Here is a 19783-nt window from a genome sequence, read left to right on the forward strand (position 1 = left end):
GGATAGGAGATTGGATATGGGTCGGGGGGGGAGGGGGCGGAAGGATGTTATGGTGGGGGGAGGCGGTTACCTCAGGTGGTGGCCATTATGCCAGCAGGTGGGCTAGTTAATGGGAGTGTAGTGGGGGTAGATGTGTGGTGGGTGGTTGGGTGGAGGTGCTTTTCTTTGTGGGTGGGGGAGGGTTAGGAGGGCAGGGAGTTTGGGGGTGGGGTGCGGGGAGGGGAGGGTTGCTGACATTGGTGGAGCAGTTGGTTAAGGGGGAATGGCGGTGACCATCTTGAGGAGCCCTGGGGGTGAGCGAGAGCCTGCCTGGAGGAGCCCATTTAATGGGGGGGAAATGTCTGATCAGGGAGAGGGGGAGGCTTGCTTCCCCCCAACTTGCTGATCTCTTGGAATTTTCAGGGATTAAATTGGCAGATTAAGAGGTCATGCGTCTTTGCGCATTTGAGGAGTTTGAAAGCGGACGTTGTGTTTCAACAAGAGACTCATTTGAAGGTAACGGAGCAGACAAGCCTGAGAAAGGGCTTGGTGGGGCATGTTTTCCACTCGGGGTTGGACATGAAGACAATGGGGCAGCGGTGTTGGTGAATAAGAGGGTGGCCTTTATGGTGGGTATAAAGTGGTGGACCCTGGGGGCAGGTTTGTGATGGTAAGCTGGATGGGGCGCTGGTAATGCTGGTGAACATATATGCCCTAAATTGGGATGATGTATAATTCATGAAGCAGGTTTTGGCAAAGGTTCCAGACTTGGACATGCACCGGCTGATTATAGGTTGGGACTTTAATACAGAGCTGGATCCTAGGCTTGAGCAGTCGTTTCCCAGGTCTTTGAAGGTGTCGGCAATGACGAAGGAGTTTCAGGCATTTATGGAGGTGATGGGTGCGGTGGACCCATGGAGTTTTGAGAGGTCGGGAGTAAAGGAATTTTCGTTATTTTTGCACGTGCAACTCGTGTATTCCCGGAATGTTTTCTTGTACTGGACAAGGTGTTGATAGCGAGATGGTTGGGTTGGAATATTCGGCGTTTGTGGTGTCCCTTCATGCACCACATTGGGTGGTCTTGCTGGTGAAAAGGGGGAGCTCACACGCCACATTGGGTGAACTTGCAGGTGGAAAGGGGGGGGGGGGCTCCCAGTGTCCACAGTGGAGATTAGTTGTGGGGTTGTTGACCGATAAGGAGATCTGTGAAAAGGTAGGGATGGCTTTCTGGAATTATGTGGAGCATAACAAAACGGTTGAGATTTCTGCCTCCACGTGGGAGGCGCTGAAGTTGTTGGTGATTAGAGGGAAGTTTATTTCAATTCGGGCACACAAGGAGTGGGTGGAGAGGTTAGAGAGGCAGAGGTTGGTGGAGGCCATTCAGGTGGTGGACCGGAAGTACTTGGCGGCACTGGAGGAGGCACTGTTAAAGGAGAGGCAGAGTCTTCAAATGGAGTTTGGGCTTATATCTACAGGGAAGGCGGTGGGGCAATTGTGCAGGGCCAGGGGGGTGATGTACGAGTATGGGGAAAAAGTCAGCAGGATGTTGGAGCATCAGTTGTGGAGGCAGGTAGCGGTGAGGGAGATTGAACGCATGAGGGAGAGTGATGGTGCAGTGGTTACGGAATCGAGGGAGCGGGGTGAATGGGTATTTGTAGCTTTTTATCAGAAGCTGTGCAGCTTGGAGCCTCCGGTGGGGGATGAGGGTGTGAGGAAGTTCTTGGACGGGCTGCAGTTCCCAACAGTGGAGGAGGGGAAGGGCAGGGGTTGGGGGCGCCGATGGGGCTGAGGGTGGTAACGGAGTTTGTCGGGTCTATGCAGTCGGGGCAGGCCCAGGTCCAGACGGGTTCCCGGCAGAGTTTTATAAGAAGTTTGGTTCTGAATTGGGCCCCTATTAGTCGAGAGGTACAATAAGTCTTTGGAGAAGGGAGGAACTCACCCCACCTCCTCACGCTCTCTCAGGCCTCTATTTTGATAATTTTTTAAAAAGGATTAGGACCTGGAGCAGTGTGGGTTGTACCGCCCGATTTTGTTGTTGAACGTGGACGCAAAAATATTGGCAAAGGTGCTGGCGATGTGTATAGAGGATTGTGTGCCAGGGGTGATAGGAGAATATCAGACCGGATTCGTGAAGGAGCAGTTGTCGGCTGATGTCCGGAGGTTATTGAAGGTGATCATGCTTCCAAGGGGCCAGGACGTAGAGGTGGTCGTGTCGACAGAGGAAGAGAAAGCGTTTGACCGGGTTGAATAGACGTATTTGTTTAATGTGTTGGAACAGTTTGGGTTATGGCAGGGATTTGTAGATTGGGTGAGGCTGCTGCATAAGCCCCTTTAGGCAAGTGTCTGGATGAATAATGTCCGTTCAGGGTACTTTGGATTACAGCGAGGGACGGGGCAGGGGAGTCCACTCTCCCCGCTGCTTGTTGCCCAAGCGTTTGAGCTGTTAGCTATGGCACTCAGGACCTCTGGGAGTGGAGGGGTATTGTGAGGGGTGGTGGTGGTGTACAGAGTCTCTGTACACCGACAATCTCCTGTTGTATATTTCAAACCCGGTGGAGAGTTTCGATAGTATTGTGGGGATCTTGGGGAAGTTTAGTCTGTTCTAGGGGTATAAGCTCAACAGGGAGAAGAGCGATGTGTTTCTGATCAGCGCGCAGGGGTAGAGGAGGAGTCTGGGAAGGCTGCCGTTTTCGGTTGGTAGGGGCGAGTTTTCTGTATCTGGGGATACAAGCGACGCTGAACTGGGCGCAGCTGCACAAGCTGAACTTGGTGAATTTGGTTGATAGAATGAAGGAGGACTTTAAGCGGTGGGATTTTTTGCCGTTATTAGCTGGGAGGGTCCAGGCGGTAAAGGTGGTGGTGTCGCCAAAATTTTTATTCGGTTTCCGGAACCTTCCAATTTTTGGGCCCACGTCCTTTTTTAGGAGGGTCAATATAAGGGGCAGGCAAGGTTCCTCGGACTTGGAGGATGTTCTTAGAGAGGGAGGCTGGCGTTGCCAAATCAGCGGGATTATTATTGGGCAGAAAATATCGCAAAGATTAGGGAGTGGGTGTGGAAGAGAGGTCTCGTATAGGGGGACCAGTTTTTGGGCATTATTGCTGGACCCTCTTCCGTTCTCGCCCACTAGGTACTCCACGAGCCCTATGGTGATGTCAGCGCTGAGGGTCCGGAACCACTTCAAAATGCATGGCATGTCCACGTGGGCACCGAATTGCGGCAACCTCAGGTTTATCCCGGCTGTGTTAGATTCTAAGTTTAGGGACAGGGTGCAGGTGGGGATAGAGTATTTCAGGGACCTGTTCATTGCAGGGAGAGTTGTGGAGTTAGAGGAATAGGAGGCACCACATCAATTATGAAAGGGGAATGGATTACGGTACCTGCAGGTTAAACACTTCTTGAGAAAGGTGTTGGCCTCATTCCCGTGGCTGGCACCGAGGCACTACAGGATATGATTCTGTTCGTGGAGGAGATAGGGGAGGGTAGGGTGTCAGACATATCTGGGGAGTTGATGGAGAGGGAGTGAGCTTCAGTGAAGGAAGTAAGACACAAGTGAGAGGAGGAGCTGTGGTGTTTTTGAGGCAGAGGTGTGGAGTGAGGCTTTCCGGAGGGTGAATTCATCCTCATCGTCTGCGAAACCGAGTCTCATCCAGCTCCAGATGGTGTATAGGGCACACATGACGGTGTGTGTCCAGGATAAACCGGTACTTTGGCGAAATTCTCCCCCAACGGCGCGATGTCCGTTGACTGGCGCCAAAAACGGCGCCAATCAGACGGGCATCGCGCAGGTCCAAAGGTGCGGAATGCTCCGCATCTTTGGGGGCCGAGCCTCAATATTGAGGGGCTAGGCCGACGCCGGAGGGATTTCCGCCCCGCCAGCTGGCGGAAATGGCGTTTGTTGCCCCGCCAGCTGGCGCGGAAATGCGGCGCATGCGCGGGAGCGTCAGCGGCCGCCGACAGTTTCCCGCGCATGCGCAGTGGGGAGAGTCTCTTCCGCCTCCGCCATGGTGGAGGCCGTGGCGGAGGCGGAAGGGAAAGAGTGCCCTCACGGCACAGGCCCACCCGCGGATCGGTGGGCCCCGATCGCGGGCCAGGCCACCGTGGGGGCACCCCCCGGGGTCAGATCGCCCCGCGCCCCCCCCCCCAGGACCCCGGAGCCCGCCCACGCCGCCTGGTCCCACCGGTAAATACCAGCTTTGATTTACGCTGGCGGGACAGGCAATTTCTGGGCGGGACTTCGGCCCATCCGGGCCGGAGAATTGAGCGGGGGGTCCCGCCAACCGGCGCGGCCCGATTCCCGCCCCCGCCCAATCTCCGGTACCGGAGACTTCGGCGGGGGTGGGATTCACGGCGGCCAACGGCCATTCTCTGACCCGGCGGGGGGTCGGAGAATGACGCCCCTTATCAGGGGTGGAAAATAGGTGTGTGCAGGGGGCTGGCGAACCATGTCCATATGTTCGGGGCATGTCTGAGGCTGGAGGAGTTTGGGAAAATTTTTGCAGACACTATGTTAAAGATTCGTGGGGTGGAGGTGGTTCCGAGCCCATGGGTGGCATTATTTGGAGCGTCGGAGGATCCGGGAGTTCAGGTGGGGAGAGAGGCCAACATGTTGTCCTTTGCCTCCTGATCACCTGGAGGCCAATATTGCTTGTTGAAGGAAGTAAGACACAAGTGAGATGAGAAATAATTGGAGAGTACTCTGACTAAAGCCTAAAGTCTTGTTCGAGGATGAAATGGTATGCTCTGTTTTACAGAGAATTGTCCTGTGAAATACATTTTAATTTATTAAAAATATTAAAGCTTTTATTTTTGGATTTTAAGTCAGCATAGTTCAAAGGGTTAAATGGGTTTATCTTCTTTTTTCAGGAAGTGAAATTAAGAAACAACGGAAAATTAGAAGGCAGCATCCAAGATCAGCTGATGACTCTGGAACATTTATGGCACAAATTGGTAATTTTACTTAATTTACTGTGTAAAAATGTTATAAGTTCCAAAGCTGTAACTCGTCCCTTATGTTTTGTTGCCAAAATATGATTTCAAAGAAGAAGTCATAAGTTAGTTTCCATTTCGGAATTGAGGTTAAGGACGTACTTTAAATGTAGGTGAAATTGCTGGTCTCTTCATGGCTGCAACACTCCCACATTTTCAAGGACTCTTTTCATCAAGTTAAGAGTTGTTCTCCAGAAACGAGTACTCAGATTGCTGAATCTCTGGGATCTCAATTTGTTTGCAGCGTTATAACTTGTATTTCCCTCTGAAGTAAGATTAAGCATTTGGTGTTTGCAATTCTTTTGATATTTCAATGAACTATAAAACTGTTGGGCCATGATACACCAACCTAGTTGAATCCGACCACTATTCAGCCTGCCCTGTCTCCCCGTATTGTTTGCCGTTTCAGGATCTGGATCCTGCAGTAGCAGGCATTCTGTGCTGTAAAGTGCCCTATACCAAAGACCCCAAAAATCCCTGGAGGTAGGTGGCTGACCTGAGGAGAATCTTGAGTTTCTGTTCTCTTAACCCTGGGTGGCTATGGACTCCTTATAATGCAAACAGCTTCAATAACCTTTCAAAATCTCTTTTCTCTTCATCAGTGATTTTGCAGGTCCTAACCTAGTGCCAGAGATCCAGTTGGTTTTAATTCTGCTGGCATCAGATGAGCATGTCTGATGAAATCAGACATGTCTGTAAGAACTTAATACTGTGTCCCTCAAGCCTGGCTCTCGTTGTGTTACTGATCTTGTTAGGATTCTTCATTCTTACAAGAGCATTTTGGAAATCTGCAGTTAAGATGACAGCTAACAAAGTTGGGTCATATCTGGACGTGTGGCTAACGTTATTTGGGACCAATTCTTGTTTCTTTGCTCACTCAATACAAGAAATAAAAAATGCAATGGTTAGAAAATAACTAAGAGCATGACTTTAAAAAGTATTGCACTCTGTGAGGCTGTTTGATTTTAATTAGCTCCTGTGTGACATATCTGCTGTATGGCAAGTATGGTTATCAAAGTGTATTATCGTGTGTCAGCTATGGCTCAGTTGGTAGCACTTTCCCCTTTGAGTCACAAGATTGTGGATTCAAGCTCCAATCTCGGACCTGAACCCCAAAATCAAGGCTGATATTGCAGTGCAGTGCTGATGATGTGCTGTACTTTCAGCAGTTCTACCTTTTGGATGAGATGTTAAACTGAGACTCCACCTGCTGTTCTGGTGGATGCAAATAATCCAATGGCACTATTTTGAAGAAAAGCAGGGCAGCTAACTCTCGTCTCCTGGCTAATATTTATCCCTCAACCTAGATCATAAAAATGGATTATTTGGATATTACTGTTTGTGGGAGTCTGTTGTGTGCAAAACCAGTTGTCACATTTCCTGCATTATAACAGTCACTACCCTTCAAAAGTATTCAATTGACTCTAAAGTGCATTGAGATGTCAGTTTGTCATGAAAAGCACAATATCAATGCAAATCTGGGGGTGATTTTCAGCCCACATTATCCGGCAGCGAGAATGGCGACATGGTGGAAAATTTCACGAGTATCGGAAAAGTTCTTGATGGCTAGATCGCGTTTTCAAATTTTCCATGCCCCTTGAACAAAGAACAACAAAGAACAAAGAAAAGTACAGCACAGGAACAGGCCCTTCGGCCCTCCAAGCCTGTACCGACCATGCTGCCCGTCTAAACTAAAATCTTCTACACTTCCTGGGTCCGTATCCCTCTATTCCCATCCTATTCATGTATTTGTCAAGATACCCCTTAAATGTCACTATCGCCCCTGCTTCCACCACCTCCTCCGGCAGCGAGTTCCAGGCACTCACTACCCTCTGTGTAAAAAGACTTGCCTCGTACATCTCCTCTCAACCTTGCCCCTCGCACCTTAAACCTATGCCCCCTAGTAATTGCTGGTGATGTAATGTGATTCACATCCATAAAGAGTGGGAACCTCACTGAAATACACTTTTAATACACTTACTGCGCCCCCCCCCGCCCCCCAACCATATGATCCTTACTGAATATTCGTATGAAGTTGGCAACAGCTTTTTTAAAATGTGAATCAGTCGAGGGGACTCCCGCCAGGGGTGCAAAGGTAAGTATAGCCCCCGGGGGGGAGAATGATATGCCAGGGCACTGCACCCTGACACTACCGCCCGCACAGGTTGACACCACGAGGTTGGCACTGCCAACCTGTGCCAGGGCGGATCCACTCGGGAACACCATTGGGACAGGAGTTCACATTATGTTTGTTGTGAGGCAGGAACCCCCACTGCTGAAGCTTTGGGGCTGGGGAGAGCACCGATCCTAATGGATTGGGTGGAGCCTCCTATGCTCATGGTGGAGGGGCACAGGGGGTGGTGAAACCCCGAGAGGAGGGGGGTGCCCATGGGTCGGGCAGGGGTGGGGAACGGTTGGACTTTCTCTCTGTGCTGATTGGGGGGCTCTTTAAAAAGTCTCCCCGATTTCTGTGGAGCCGTCCTTGTCGGCTCTATTATGCTGCATCGTGATGGCATAAACTATGCCCCATGAATTTGTTTTCAGAGAGGCCCAAGATCTGGGTTAAAAACCTGGCTGCAGGATTCCTCCAAGTCCCATGAGACATTGGAGTCAGAACTCCGCCCAAAAGCGGTGGGACCAAGCAGCGCTCCTGGAGGTAGGTCTTAAGCCCTCGATTCCCTGGCCCCCCCAACACACAAACGTGGACCAGGCGGAATGGTTCCCAGGGGTTCTCCCTGGCCATCAAAGAGCCCGGGTGGTTAAGCTGTGTGCCGGATGGCCCCTTGGCCCTCCTGGAACAGGGCACCTTGGCACTGCCCAGCTGGCACCTTGGCACTGCCACCCTGGCACTGCCAAGGTACTCTGGTGGCACTGCCAAGCTGGCTGGAACACTGCCAGGGTGCAAGTGCAAGGATGCTTGGGTGCCATGGTGCCACTGCCAAGGGGCATGGGGGGCATGCTCATGAAAGGAGGGGAGGAGGGTGTATGAATGGTGGGGGTGTTTCATAAGTTCATAAGATGTAGGAGCAGAATTAGGCCATTCGGCCCATCGAGTCTGCTCCGCCATTCTATCATGGCTGATATATTCCTCATCTGTTACCTACAATGCTACAGACTGGATTGAAAATAAGGTAGAGCATCTCCTCCCTAGAACACACGACCTAGAAGAGGCAATTCAGCCTCCTGAGCCCAAACACTTTGTTCTGATCCCATCCTGGCCCCATTTCAACTGTCCTGGCCGTTCTCCATAACCCTTCAACCCATCACCAATTAAAAATCTGTCTAACTCCTCCTTAAATTTACTCTGTCCCTGCATCCGCCGCACTCTGATGTAGCAAATTCCACATATTCACAACCCTTTGGGAGTTTCTCCTCAAATCTGTTTTAAATTTGCTACCTCTTATTCTAAGACTCTGCCAGCCCTGGTTGTTGCTCATGGTTCCCACCATCGTGTTAACACCCTCGGCAATTCTCCTCAGTGATTGGGACACATCCCCCCAGTTCCCAGGCCTTGCTCTGCAGTGCCTCAGCCATTCCCATCTGAGAGCGGGACATGTCGTGCCGAACCCCATCAAGGTCAGCCTGGTACTGGGTGACATCCCCCAGTGAGGCAGACATACTGAGTCCCTTAGCCATGGCCGTCAACGACTGCGTGACGCCTTGGACACCTTCATTCATGGTGCCGACGTCGTGCACCAGGCTCTCCACTGCGGCCGCCACTCTAGCCATGTTGGCCTCAGTCCACTCATTGCCAGCGCCATCTCCTGCACCCGTGGCCTCTGGGACTCCTGCAGTCAGCTATGGATCTGCTGGAGTGACGCTGACATCTCTCACTGTATGTCCCAGCCACTCTCTCGTCTCCATCAGCGGTGGCTAACTCTGTTCCAGAGGCTCAGCATCAGAAGCCTGACCACTAACATTTCCCACCGAGGTGTGTGTATCTGCGCGGCTGGAGGGTGGGGATGACAGCTGTGCCGCGGCTAGAACAGTTGCATCCTCGGAGATCTCCTCCGAGGTGTTCTCCCTAGAGTCAGGGGAGGTGGCTGCCCGGGATGGGCCGCCATCATCGGCTGCTGGATCTGTGGGAGAATGGACATCTGGGGCGAAATTCTCCGTTATCGGCGCAAAGTCCGCCGATCGGCGCCAAAAACGCGCAAATCCGACTTTCATCACGCCGCCCAAAACGTCACAAAGTCTCCGACCCGGAATGGGCTAGCAGCGACGTGACGGGATCCGAGCTTACTCACGTGCTTCACGTCATGCGTCGTCATACACCCCCCACCCGACCGGAACACCCGACCGGATGGCTTCCCGCCGCTCAGCCCCGAGGTTCAAGTCACGGGATGTGGAGGCGCTCCTGGACGCAGTGGAGCAGAGGAGGGAGGCCCTGTATCCCGGACACGGCCGCAGAGTTGCCCCACGCCACAGCCGGCGTCTGTGGAGGGAGGTGGCAGAGGCCGTCACCGCTGTAGCCCTGACACCACGGACAGGCACCCAGTGCCACAAGAAGGTGAACGACCTCGTCAGAGCAGCCAGGGTGAGCCTCCCCCCCCTGCCCGATATCCATATCCCCCATATCCCCCCTCCCCCATATCCCCCCTCCCCCATATCCCCCCTCCCCATATACTCCCTCCCCCATATCCCCCCTCCCCCATATCCCCCCTCCCCCATATCACCCCCTCCCCCATATCCCCCCTCCCCCATATCCGCCTTCCCCCATTTCCCCAAGTGAATCCAGCCCTAACCTTAACCTCTGCAATACACGCGCAACCGATGGCGTGCATTCATATACCTGTCCAACACTGTTGCCTTTTACCCCTGCCACCCCACCCCCCCCCCCCCCCCCCCACCCCCACAGGAGAAACGCGCACACAACACCAGGGAGCATGTGAGGACTGGAGGAGGCCCCGCTGATGAGAGGCCACTGACCAAACACGAGGAAAGGGCCCTGGAACTGGCTGGCGGACCTGAGAACCAGGAGGTTGCTGATGCAGAGATCGGGGATGTACTAGCAAGTGAGCCACCGACAGCCCGTCCCCATATCCCCCCTCCCCTATATCCCCCTCCCCCATATCACCTGATCACTGCCTGCGTGTCTAACCATGCATGCTTCATTGTGTATCACAGGAGCAAACGTCGAGGCACCCATCCCTGCAGATGCAGACCGCCCGCATGATGCCCCTCGGAGACCACGGGAGACGGAGAGACCCGGACCCTCCGGCATGCGACGCCCGCATGATGCCCCTCGGAGGCCACGGGAGACGGAGAGTCCCGGACCCTCCGGCATGCGACGCCCGCAGGATGCCCCTCGCACACCACGGGAGACGGAGAGACCCGGACCCTCCGGCATGCAACGCCCGCAGGATGTCCCTTGGAGACCACTGGAGACGGAGAGACCTGGAGCAACAGGGAGACGACGCCCCCGTCTCGTGCGGGGGCGACGACGCAGGCGTGTGCCACCCAGCGACGAGAGGGGCAGCCACAGGCCCCCGTCACAGCCGAGCCAGGACACCACTCCCCAGGACACCACTACACAGGACACCACTACCCAGGACACCACTACCCAGGACACCCCTACCCGGGACAGCACTACCCAGGAAAACGAAATATCGGACAGTGACACAGAGTGGATGGGTGGAGACGAACCCCCACCCCAAAGTGCCATGGACTCAGAGTGGGATGAAGAGCACGACACAACGCCACTGCTGTCACCAACACCCTCCACCATCGCAGAAACACTCACCTCGGTTGGGCACTTTAGTGATGAGGCGTCTGGTACACTCACTCGTGTGCACAACAGAGCCGTCCCGGGACAGCAGGTGGAGGTAGGAACAGCAGAGGGGCCGGGCGGTCGGAAGGCAGCCCAGCCCAAGCGACCATCTGCCGCCCAGATGGATCCCGGGTTCCTGGAGTTACCACACCCACCCATAGATCCGATGCAACCACCGAACTGGAGACGAGCGAAGAGGGTGACGGCCGGCTTGCGGCGGCTGCAGTCGCAGGTGGAGGAGTCCACCCGCGTCCAGGAGCTGGGAGTGGTGCCGGTCATGCGTGCTACCCAGGCCGACACCGCACGGGTGGCGTCCGCGGTGGAGGCAATGGGTGCGACGGTGTCAGCAGGCCATGGCCCAATCTCTGCAGGCCATGGCCCAGTCTCAGCAGGCCATCGCTGAGGGCATCGGCGCCATTGGCCATGTGCGAGCCGGCGTCGCACAGTCACAGACAGGGTTTGCCAATCCCCTGAGCTCCATGGCTGCAAACCTGCAGAGCCCTGTCGATACCAGCACGGGCCTCCAGGACTGGCAGCGCCAGATGACGGGGGGGCGTCGGATGGCCAGTCCGTTCGCATCCCCCACCCATGTAGAGGCCTGGGGGCCATCGGGCACCCCGAGGGAGGAGGAGGTGCTGTGGTCCGTCCCGGGTCCCCCTGTAGGGGAGGTCCCGGAACACCGCGACACCTCGGACTCCCCCGCCCCCCCTTCCGTCCCAGGTGCATCGGGTGGGCAACGGGCAGGACAGGCTGGCAGCTCGCCATCCCAGTCGCCCGGGCCGCAGCCTGGCCCATCTAGGCCAGGACGCCCCAGGAAACGGCCGCCAAAGGGATCCTGTGTCAGAGGGCAGGAATCACAGGAATCCACCTCCAGTTCTGCTGTGCTGTCTGGGGAACCACGTAGACGTAGTCAAAGGGCCCGTAAGGCCAAACAATTAGACACTGAGTAAGTTGGCACGGGTGCAGGGCACAGATGAGTTTTCGGGGCTCGGGCACGTGCATGAACTCCTTTGGTTATTAAAGTCAATGTTACACCTACAGAAGCTGCCTTTGTGCTCTGTCCAAAGCGTGCGGGGGTGTCATGTACGTTTAGCGCAAGTGTGTGTGTGTGAGGGGTGGTCTTACCTCAGCCCCAGGTGAGTCTGCCCCCTTCCCCCTGGGCCGCCATCAACATCCCCCCGGGCAGAGGACGGGACCGTGCGCTGCAGTGTCACAGCCGCATGCAGGGATGGACCGGGTGGATGGTGGTACTGTGGCCATGGGTCAGACATAGTCCAACGATGTGGAGCCAGGAGCTCATCGCAGGGCGGGTTGTCATCATACACTCACTCGTGTATGCGATAGTCACGCGTCCACCGGCAACTGTGTGAGCCCGGCCATTGTGCCGCAGGTGGATCGGCAATGGGGGGGTGGTGTGCATGCGGGTGGGGTGGGTGGGGTTGGGGAGGGGGGTGAGGGTGCTGGGTGGGTGGATGCGTGGGGGGGTGTGGGTGGTCAGCTGTTGCCATGGTGTGCGGTCTGTGGCCATACTACCCGATTCCCACGCCCATCTAGTCAGTGAAGCGGGCGTCTATCAGCCTGTCCCGTGCCCGCCGGCCCAGCCGGTTACGGTGGACAGCCACCCGCCTGTGTCTAGATCGTCTGCCCTGACCATTGCCCCCATCCCCCTCATCTGGGGAGGACTGCGCCTCTTCCTGCTGCTCCTCCACTCCGCCCTCCTCTGCCCGCGGCACATTGCCCCTCTGCTGGGCTATATTGTGCAGGACGCAGCACACCACAATGATGCGGCCGACCCTATCTGACCGATACTGGAGGGCGCCCCCAGAGCGGTCCAGGCACCTGAAACGCATCTTCAGCACGCCAAAGCACCTCTCTATCACTCCCCTTGTCGCTACATGGGCATCATTGTAGCGGTTCTCCGCCTCATTGCATGGCCTCCGTACAGGCGTCATCAGCCACGATCGCAATGGGTAGCCCCTGTCGCCCAGCAACCAGCCCCTGAGCCCGGGATGGCGTCCCTCGTACATGCCGGTGATGGATGACCGCGACAACACGTATGAGTCGTGTACACTGCCTGGGTAACGGGCGCAGACGTGCAGGATCATCATGCGGTGGTCGCAGACCACCTGTATGTTCATCGAATAGGTCCCCTTCCTATTGGTGAACACGGCCCTGTTATCTGCAGGTGGCCGCACGGCGACGTGCGTCCCATCAATCGCGCCCTGGACCATGGGGAACCCGGCCACGGCAGAGAAGCCCACGGCCCGGGCATCTTGGCTGGCCCGGTCCACGGGGAAGCGGATGTGGCGGTGCGCCATGGCATATAGGGCATCTGTCACTGCCCGGATGCACCGGTGCACCGATGTCTGCGATATGCCGGACAGGTCCCCACTCGGTGCCTGGAATGACCCCGTTGCATAAAGGTTCTGGGCCACCGTAATCTTGACGGACACGGGGAGAGGGTGTCCCCCGCCAGTGCCACGCGGTGACAGGTGTGCCAGCAGGTGACAGATGTGTGCCACGGTTTCCCGCCTCATCCGGTGTCTCCTCCCGCATTCCCGGTCCGTGAGGTCCTGGTATGACTGCCGCGACACACGGGGCGCCCTCGGGTGCCTCCGTTGCCGTGGGGCCGCAACGTCCACCTCCCTCTCCTCGTCCTGTCGGTCAGGTGTCCCTCCAGCCTGGGCGGCTACCGCAAGCCCCTCTGCGGCAGTCTGCGCCGCCTCTCTGGCACGCTCCTCATCCTCATCCAGGGCAACATAGACATTAGCGGCTGCCGCCACGGCGGCCAACATCGCTGGCTGATCGGAAAACATGACGGCCTGGCGGGGGGGGGGGTGGAATGACGACATGTCGTCATTGCCCGTACCCCCTCCTCCCCCCAGCCAGGTGGCATGGACCGCATGGGTCCAACTGTTGGAGGCTGGCACCTGGCCAGGTGGACCAACTCACTTGCCCTCGCACCCCCCCCTCCCCGGCACGGATCCCCCCTCCCCGGCACGGACCCCCCCATCCTCCTCCCCGGCACGGACCCCCCCCATCCTCCTCCCCGGCACGGACCCCCCCATCCCCCCTCCCCGGCACGGACCCCACCATCCCCCTTCCCTGGCACGGACCCCCCCATCCGCCCTCCCCGGCACGGACCCCATCCTCCTCCCCGGCACGGACCCCATCCTCCTCCCCGGCACTGACCCCCCCATCCTCCTCCCCGGCACGGACCCCCCCATCCTCCTCCCCGGCACGGACCCCCCCCATCCTCCTCCCCGGCACGGACCCCATCCCCCTCCCCGGCACGGACCCCATCCTCCTCCCCGGCACGGACCCCCCCATTCCCCCTCCCCGGCACAGGACCCCCCCATCCTCCTCCCCGGCACGGACCCCCCCTCCCCGGCACGGACCCCCCCCATCCACCTCCCCGGCACGGACCCCCACATCCCCCCTCCCCGGCACTCTTCCTCCTGTCCCCGGCACTCAACCCCCCTCCCGGCACTCCCCTGGTGCCCAACCCACTCTAACCCCCCCCGCCGCACACACACACACAAAACCCTACACACACCTCTCCCCCACACATTCAGACTGCGGCCACGCCATCGCCTGTCCAGCGGCCAACCCCCCAGGCCGTCACCCACCTCCACGCTGGTCGGCGTAAACCTTGAGCACAGGTTGACGCCGATTAAAAGGAGGTTTGATTTACGCCGACGTGACCCATCATCACGTCGACGGGACTTCGGCCCATCTGGACGGGAGAATATCGGCAGGCCCAAAATCGATTGCCTTGCGCCCACCCGTGCCATTCTCCGAGGTCTGCGGTGCCATTGACGCCCCGCTGACTTTTCTCCCTTCGGAGACTTCGGCGGGCGGCGGGGGCGGAATTCACGGCGGCCAACGGCCATTCTCCGACCCGCTGGGGTGACGGAGAATCTCGCCCCTGGTCCGTGGGAGGGATGGGTCAGTCAATAAGGCAATAACAGGTCTTCTCGATGGAGCCTCACCTCTGCGGCATTCGCCGGCCTCCACGTTGGTGGCCGCTCTGTCGTCGGCCACACCAGTCACCTCCAGAGCCCGCTTCTCGGAGGAGGTGAGGGTTCCCAAGACCGGCACCCCACCGCCAGTCTGAGCCCTCTCCTGCCCACTAGGGTGAGATTCTCCTGGGGGGGGGGGGGGGGAGACACAGAGGGGGCATGGTTAGCCACAAGTGTGGTTCACATTTGTGGGGGGGGGGGGGGTGGAGGGGTTGGGAAGGTTGGGTTGGGGGGGGATGTGAAGGGAAGGTTGGGGTGGAGGGATGGTTGAAGGGATGGGTGGGGGAGAGTGCTGAAGGGGGAAGGGGATAGCGGGAGGGTCAGGGGTCACCTGGGGGGGATGATCCCTTGGAGGGTTTGGGGATGCGATGTTGGTGTCTACTCACTCTGGCTGCCCGATGGAGGTCGTTGACCTTCCGACACTGGAGGCCAGTCCTCCTTGTCACACTCCCGGCACTCACAGCTGCCGCCACCTCGTCCCAAGCAGCACTGGCTGCCTTGTGGTTCACTCTCCGGGACCCTCAGGGGTATAGGAAATCCCTCCTAGCCTCCACCGCATCCAGGAGCCTCTCCAGGTCAGCATCCCCGAATCCTGGGGCCGGTCTCCCTGGTACCATTGCTGCGAGCTGGCTGAGCAAGTTCAGCCTAAGCGCTGCTCAGCGTTGTTAGCGGAGGGCTGGCGAGCTGGCATTTGGGGCGGGAAGCCCATGAGTCCGCATTAAGTGGACCAATTAACGTTGAATACTGTTGCCGGGCTGAGCACCGGGAAACATGCGGCAATTCCTGCTCGCTGCAGCACTTATAAATTTTTTCCAGAGAATCGCCCCGTATATGTCATTGAATAGTGGTGGGGAACTCGTCGGGAGAGTCGATGGAAACGCCCTGAAAATCGGCCACAGATGAACTTCTAAATTTTTTGGGAGACTCGCATCCTTCATTTTGAAGGCTCCTTTTAGGTTTTAGGTTCCTCCAGGGAGTGCAGTCAGACCAGGCTTCTGACCCACAAACAGCCTGCCTGTACATGAGGGGAGGAAGAAAGGAAGAGCAATAGTCATTGGAAATTCTACAGTCAGGTGAACAGATACATGCTCCTATGGCCGTCAACAAAACCCCAGCATGGTGTGTTGGCTTCCTGGTGCCAGGGTTCGGGATGTCACTGAACAGTTGCAGGGCATCCTGAAGTGGGAGAGTGATAAGACAGAGGTCATGGTACATGTTGGTACAAATGGCATACGTGGAAAGAGGTATGAGGTATTGCACCAAGAATGTAGGGAGTTAGACAGTAGTCTAAAAAGCAGGACCTCTCGGGTTGTAATCAGTGCCATGGGCTAGCGAGCACAGAAACAGGAGAATAGCACAGATGAATGCATGGGTTAAGAGTTGGTCCAGGAGGGAGTTTTTAGATTCTTGGATCATTGGGACTGCTGGGGAAGGTGGGACTTGTACAAGCAGGATGGTTTACATGCGAACCAGAGCGGGACCAACATCCTTGCGCAGTTTTCCTAGTGCTGTTGTGAGGAGTTTAAAGTAATTCAGCTGATGTGGGGACACAGTCTGTTAGCAGAATACGGACACAGCATAATACAACAAAGCAATCAAGTCAGAAAGGGTACAGCTGCATTAATTTTCAAGGGAGTAAGGCAATGTTGATTGGCCACTACTTTAATACTGGTATGACACGGTAGCACAGTAGTTAGCACTGTTGCTTCATGGCGACAGGGTCCCATGTTCAATTTCCGGCATGGTTCACTGTCTGTGCAGAGTCTGCACGTTCTCCCCGTGTGTACGTGGGTTTCCTCCGGGTGCTCCGGTTTCCACCCACAAGTCCCAAAAGACATGGGGCGCCATTCTCCGCTCCCGCGACTAAGTGCCCACGCCGTCGTGAACACCGTTGAGGTTCACGACGGCGCGAAACGGCCCCGATCTCGACCGATTCAGGGCCCGAAAATGGGCTTGGATCGGGGCCGCGAGAAACTCGGGGGGCGTGTCGCAAAAGCAGCGTCGTCAGCGCGCGCCAGGCATTGGCGCCGCATGGAGCTAGGATGGAAGCTCAGAACTAGAACAAACAGTTGTTATCTCTGGGTTGTTGCCCGTGCCACGTGATAGTGAGATGAGGAATAGGGAGAGAGAGCAATTAAACACGTGGCTACAGGGATGGTGCAGGCGGGAGGGATTCAGATTTCTGGATAACTGGGGCTCTTTCTGGGGAAGGTGGGACCTCTACAGACAGGATGGTCTACATCTGAACCTGAGGGGCACAAATATCCTGGGGGGGAGATTTGTTAGTGCTCTTTGGGGGGGTTTAAACTAATGCAGCAGGGGCATGGGAACCTGGATTGTAGTTTTAGGGTAAGGGAGAATGAGAGTATAGAGGTCAGGAGCACAGATTTGACGTCGCAGGAGGGGGCCAGTGTTCAGGTAGGTGGTTTGAAGTGTGTCTACTTCAATGCCAGGAGTATACGAAATAAGGTAGGGGAACTGGCAGCATGGGTTGGTACCTGGGACTTCGATGTTGTGGCCATTTCGGAGACATGGATAGAGCAGGGACAGGAATGGATGTTGCAGGTTCCGGGGTTTAGGTGTTTTAGTAAGCTCAGAGAAGGAGGCAAAAGAGGGGGAGGTGTGGCGCTGCTAGTCAAGAGCAGTATTACGGTGGCGGAGAGGATGCTAGATGGGGACTCATCTTCCGAGGTAGTATGGGCTGAGGTTAGAAACATGAAAGGAGAGGTCACACTGTTGGGAGTCTTCTATAGGCCTCCAAATAGTTCTAGGGATGTAGAGGAAAGGATGGCGAGGATGATCCTGGATAAGAGCGAAAGTAACAGGGTAGTTATTATGGGAGACTTTAACTTTCCAAATATTGACTGGAAAAGATATAGTTCGAGTACATTAGATGGGTCGTTTTTTGTACAGTGTGTGCAGGCGGGGTTTCCTGACACAATATGTTGACAGGCTAACAAGAGGCGAGGCCACGTTGGATTTGGTTTTGGGTAATGAACCAGGCCAGGTGTTGGATTTGGAGGTAGGAGAGCACTTTGGGGACAGTGACCACAATTCGGTGACGTTTACGTTAATGATGGAAAGGGATAAGTATGCACCGCAGGGCAAGAGTTATAGCTGGGGGAAGGGCAATTATGATGCCATTAGACGTGACTTGGGGGGGATAAGGTGGAGAAGTAGGCTGCAAGTGTTGGGCACACTGGATAAGTGGAGCTTGTTCAAGGATCAGCTACTGCGTGTTCTTGATAAGTATGTACCGGTCAGGCAGGGAGGAAGGCGTCGAGCGAGGGAACCGTGGTTTACCAAAGAAGTGGAATCTCTTGTTAAGAGGAAGAAGGAGGCCTATGTGAAGATAAGGTGTGAAGTTTCAGTTGGGGCGATGGATAGTTACAAGGTAGCGAGGAAGGATCTAAAGAGAGAGCTAAGACGAGCAAGGAGGGGACATGAGAAGTATTTGGCAGGTAGGATCAAGGAAAACCCAAAAGCTTTCTATAGGTATGTCAGGAATAAGCGAATGACTAGGAAAAGAGTAGGACCAGTCAAGGACAGGGATGGGAAGTTGTGTTGAGTCTGAAGAAGTTGAGTCTGAAGAGATAGGCGAGATACTAAATGAATATTTTTCGTCAGTATTCACTCAGGAAAAAGATAATGTTGTGGAGGAGAATGCTGAGACCCAGGCTAATAGAATAGATGGCATTGAGGTACGTAGGGAAGAGGTGTTGGCAATTCTGGACAGGCTGAAAATAGATAAGTCCCCGGGTCCTGATGGGATTTATCCTAGGATTCTCTGGGAGGCCAGGGAAGAGATTGCTGGACCTTTGGCTTTGATTTTTATGTCATCATTGGCTACAGGAATAGTGCCAGAGGACTGGAGGATAGCAAATGTGGTCCCTTTGTTCAAAAAGGGGAGCAGAGACAACCCCGGCAACTATAGACCGGTGAGCCTCACGTCTGTAGTGGGTAAAGTCTTGGAGGGGATTATAAGAGACAAGATTTATAATCATCTAGATAGGAATAATATGATCAGGGATAGTCAGCATGGCTTTGTGAAGGGTAGGTCATGCCTCACAAACCTTATTGAGTTCTTTGAGAAGGTGACTGAACAGGTAGATGAGGGTAGAGCAGTTGATGTGGTGTATCTGGATTTCAGCAAAGCGTTTGATAAGGTTCCCCACGGTAGGCTATTTCAGAAAATACGGAGGCTGGAGATTGAGGGTGATTTAGAGATGTGGATCAGAAATTGGCTAGCTGAAAGAAGACAGAGGGTGGTGGTTGATGGGAAATGTTCAGAATGGAGTTCAGTTACAAGTGGAGTACCACAAGGATCTGTTCTGGGGCCGTTGCTGTTTGTCATTTTTATCAATGACCTAGAGGAAGGCGCTGAAAGGGTGGGTGAGTAAATTTGCAGACGATACTAAAGTCGGTGGCGTTGTCGATAGTGTGGAAGTATGTAGCAGGTTACAGAGGGATATAGATAAGCTGCAGAGCTGGGCTGAGAGGTGGCAAATGGAGTTTAATGTAGAGAAGTGTGAGGTGATTCACTTTGGAAGGAATACCAGGAATGCGGAATATTTGGCTAATGGTAAAGTTCTTGGAAGTGTGGATGAGCAGAGGGATCTAGGTGTCCATGTACATAGATCCCTGAAAGTTGCCACCCAGGTTGATAGGGTTGTGAAGAAGGCCTATGGAGTGTTGGCCTTTATTGGTAGAGGGATTGAGTTCCGGAGGCAGGAGGTCATGTTGCAGCTTTACAGAACCCTGGTACGGCCGCATTTGGAGTATTGCGTACAGTTCTGGTCACCGCATTATAGGAAGGACGTGGATGCTTTGGAGCGGGTGCAGAGGAGATTTACCAGGATGTTGCCTGGTATGGAGGGAAAATCTTATGAGGAAAGGCTGATGGACTTGAAGTTGTTTTCGTTGGAGAGAAGAAGGTTACGAGGAGACTTAATAGAGGCATACAAAATGATCAGGGGGTTAGATAGGGTGGACAGTGAGAGCCTTCTCCCGCGGATGGAAATGGCT

General features: G+C 55.2%; 1 protein-coding gene across 8 annotated transcripts in view; it reads left to right on the forward strand.

The window, feature by feature from the left end:
* Positions 1-19783, forward strand: part of LOC140418616 (adhesion G protein-coupled receptor B2-like) — a 1340408-nt gene that overhangs the window by 231996 nt on the left and 1088629 nt on the right. For all 8 annotated transcript variants that reach the window (XM_072502156.1, XM_072502149.1, XM_072502159.1 and 5 more), the window contains one exon: positions 4844-4927. In XM_072502156.1, the coding sequence (XP_072358257.1) occupies positions 4844-4927 (84 nt within the window). The remainder of the gene's footprint in view (positions 1-4843; positions 4928-19783) is intronic.

Source organism: Scyliorhinus torazame, chromosome 1, assembly GCF_047496885.1.
Source record: "Scyliorhinus torazame isolate Kashiwa2021f chromosome 1, sScyTor2.1, whole genome shotgun sequence".
Lineage (NCBI taxonomy): Eukaryota > Metazoa > Chordata > Chondrichthyes > Carcharhiniformes > Scyliorhinidae > Scyliorhinus > Scyliorhinus torazame.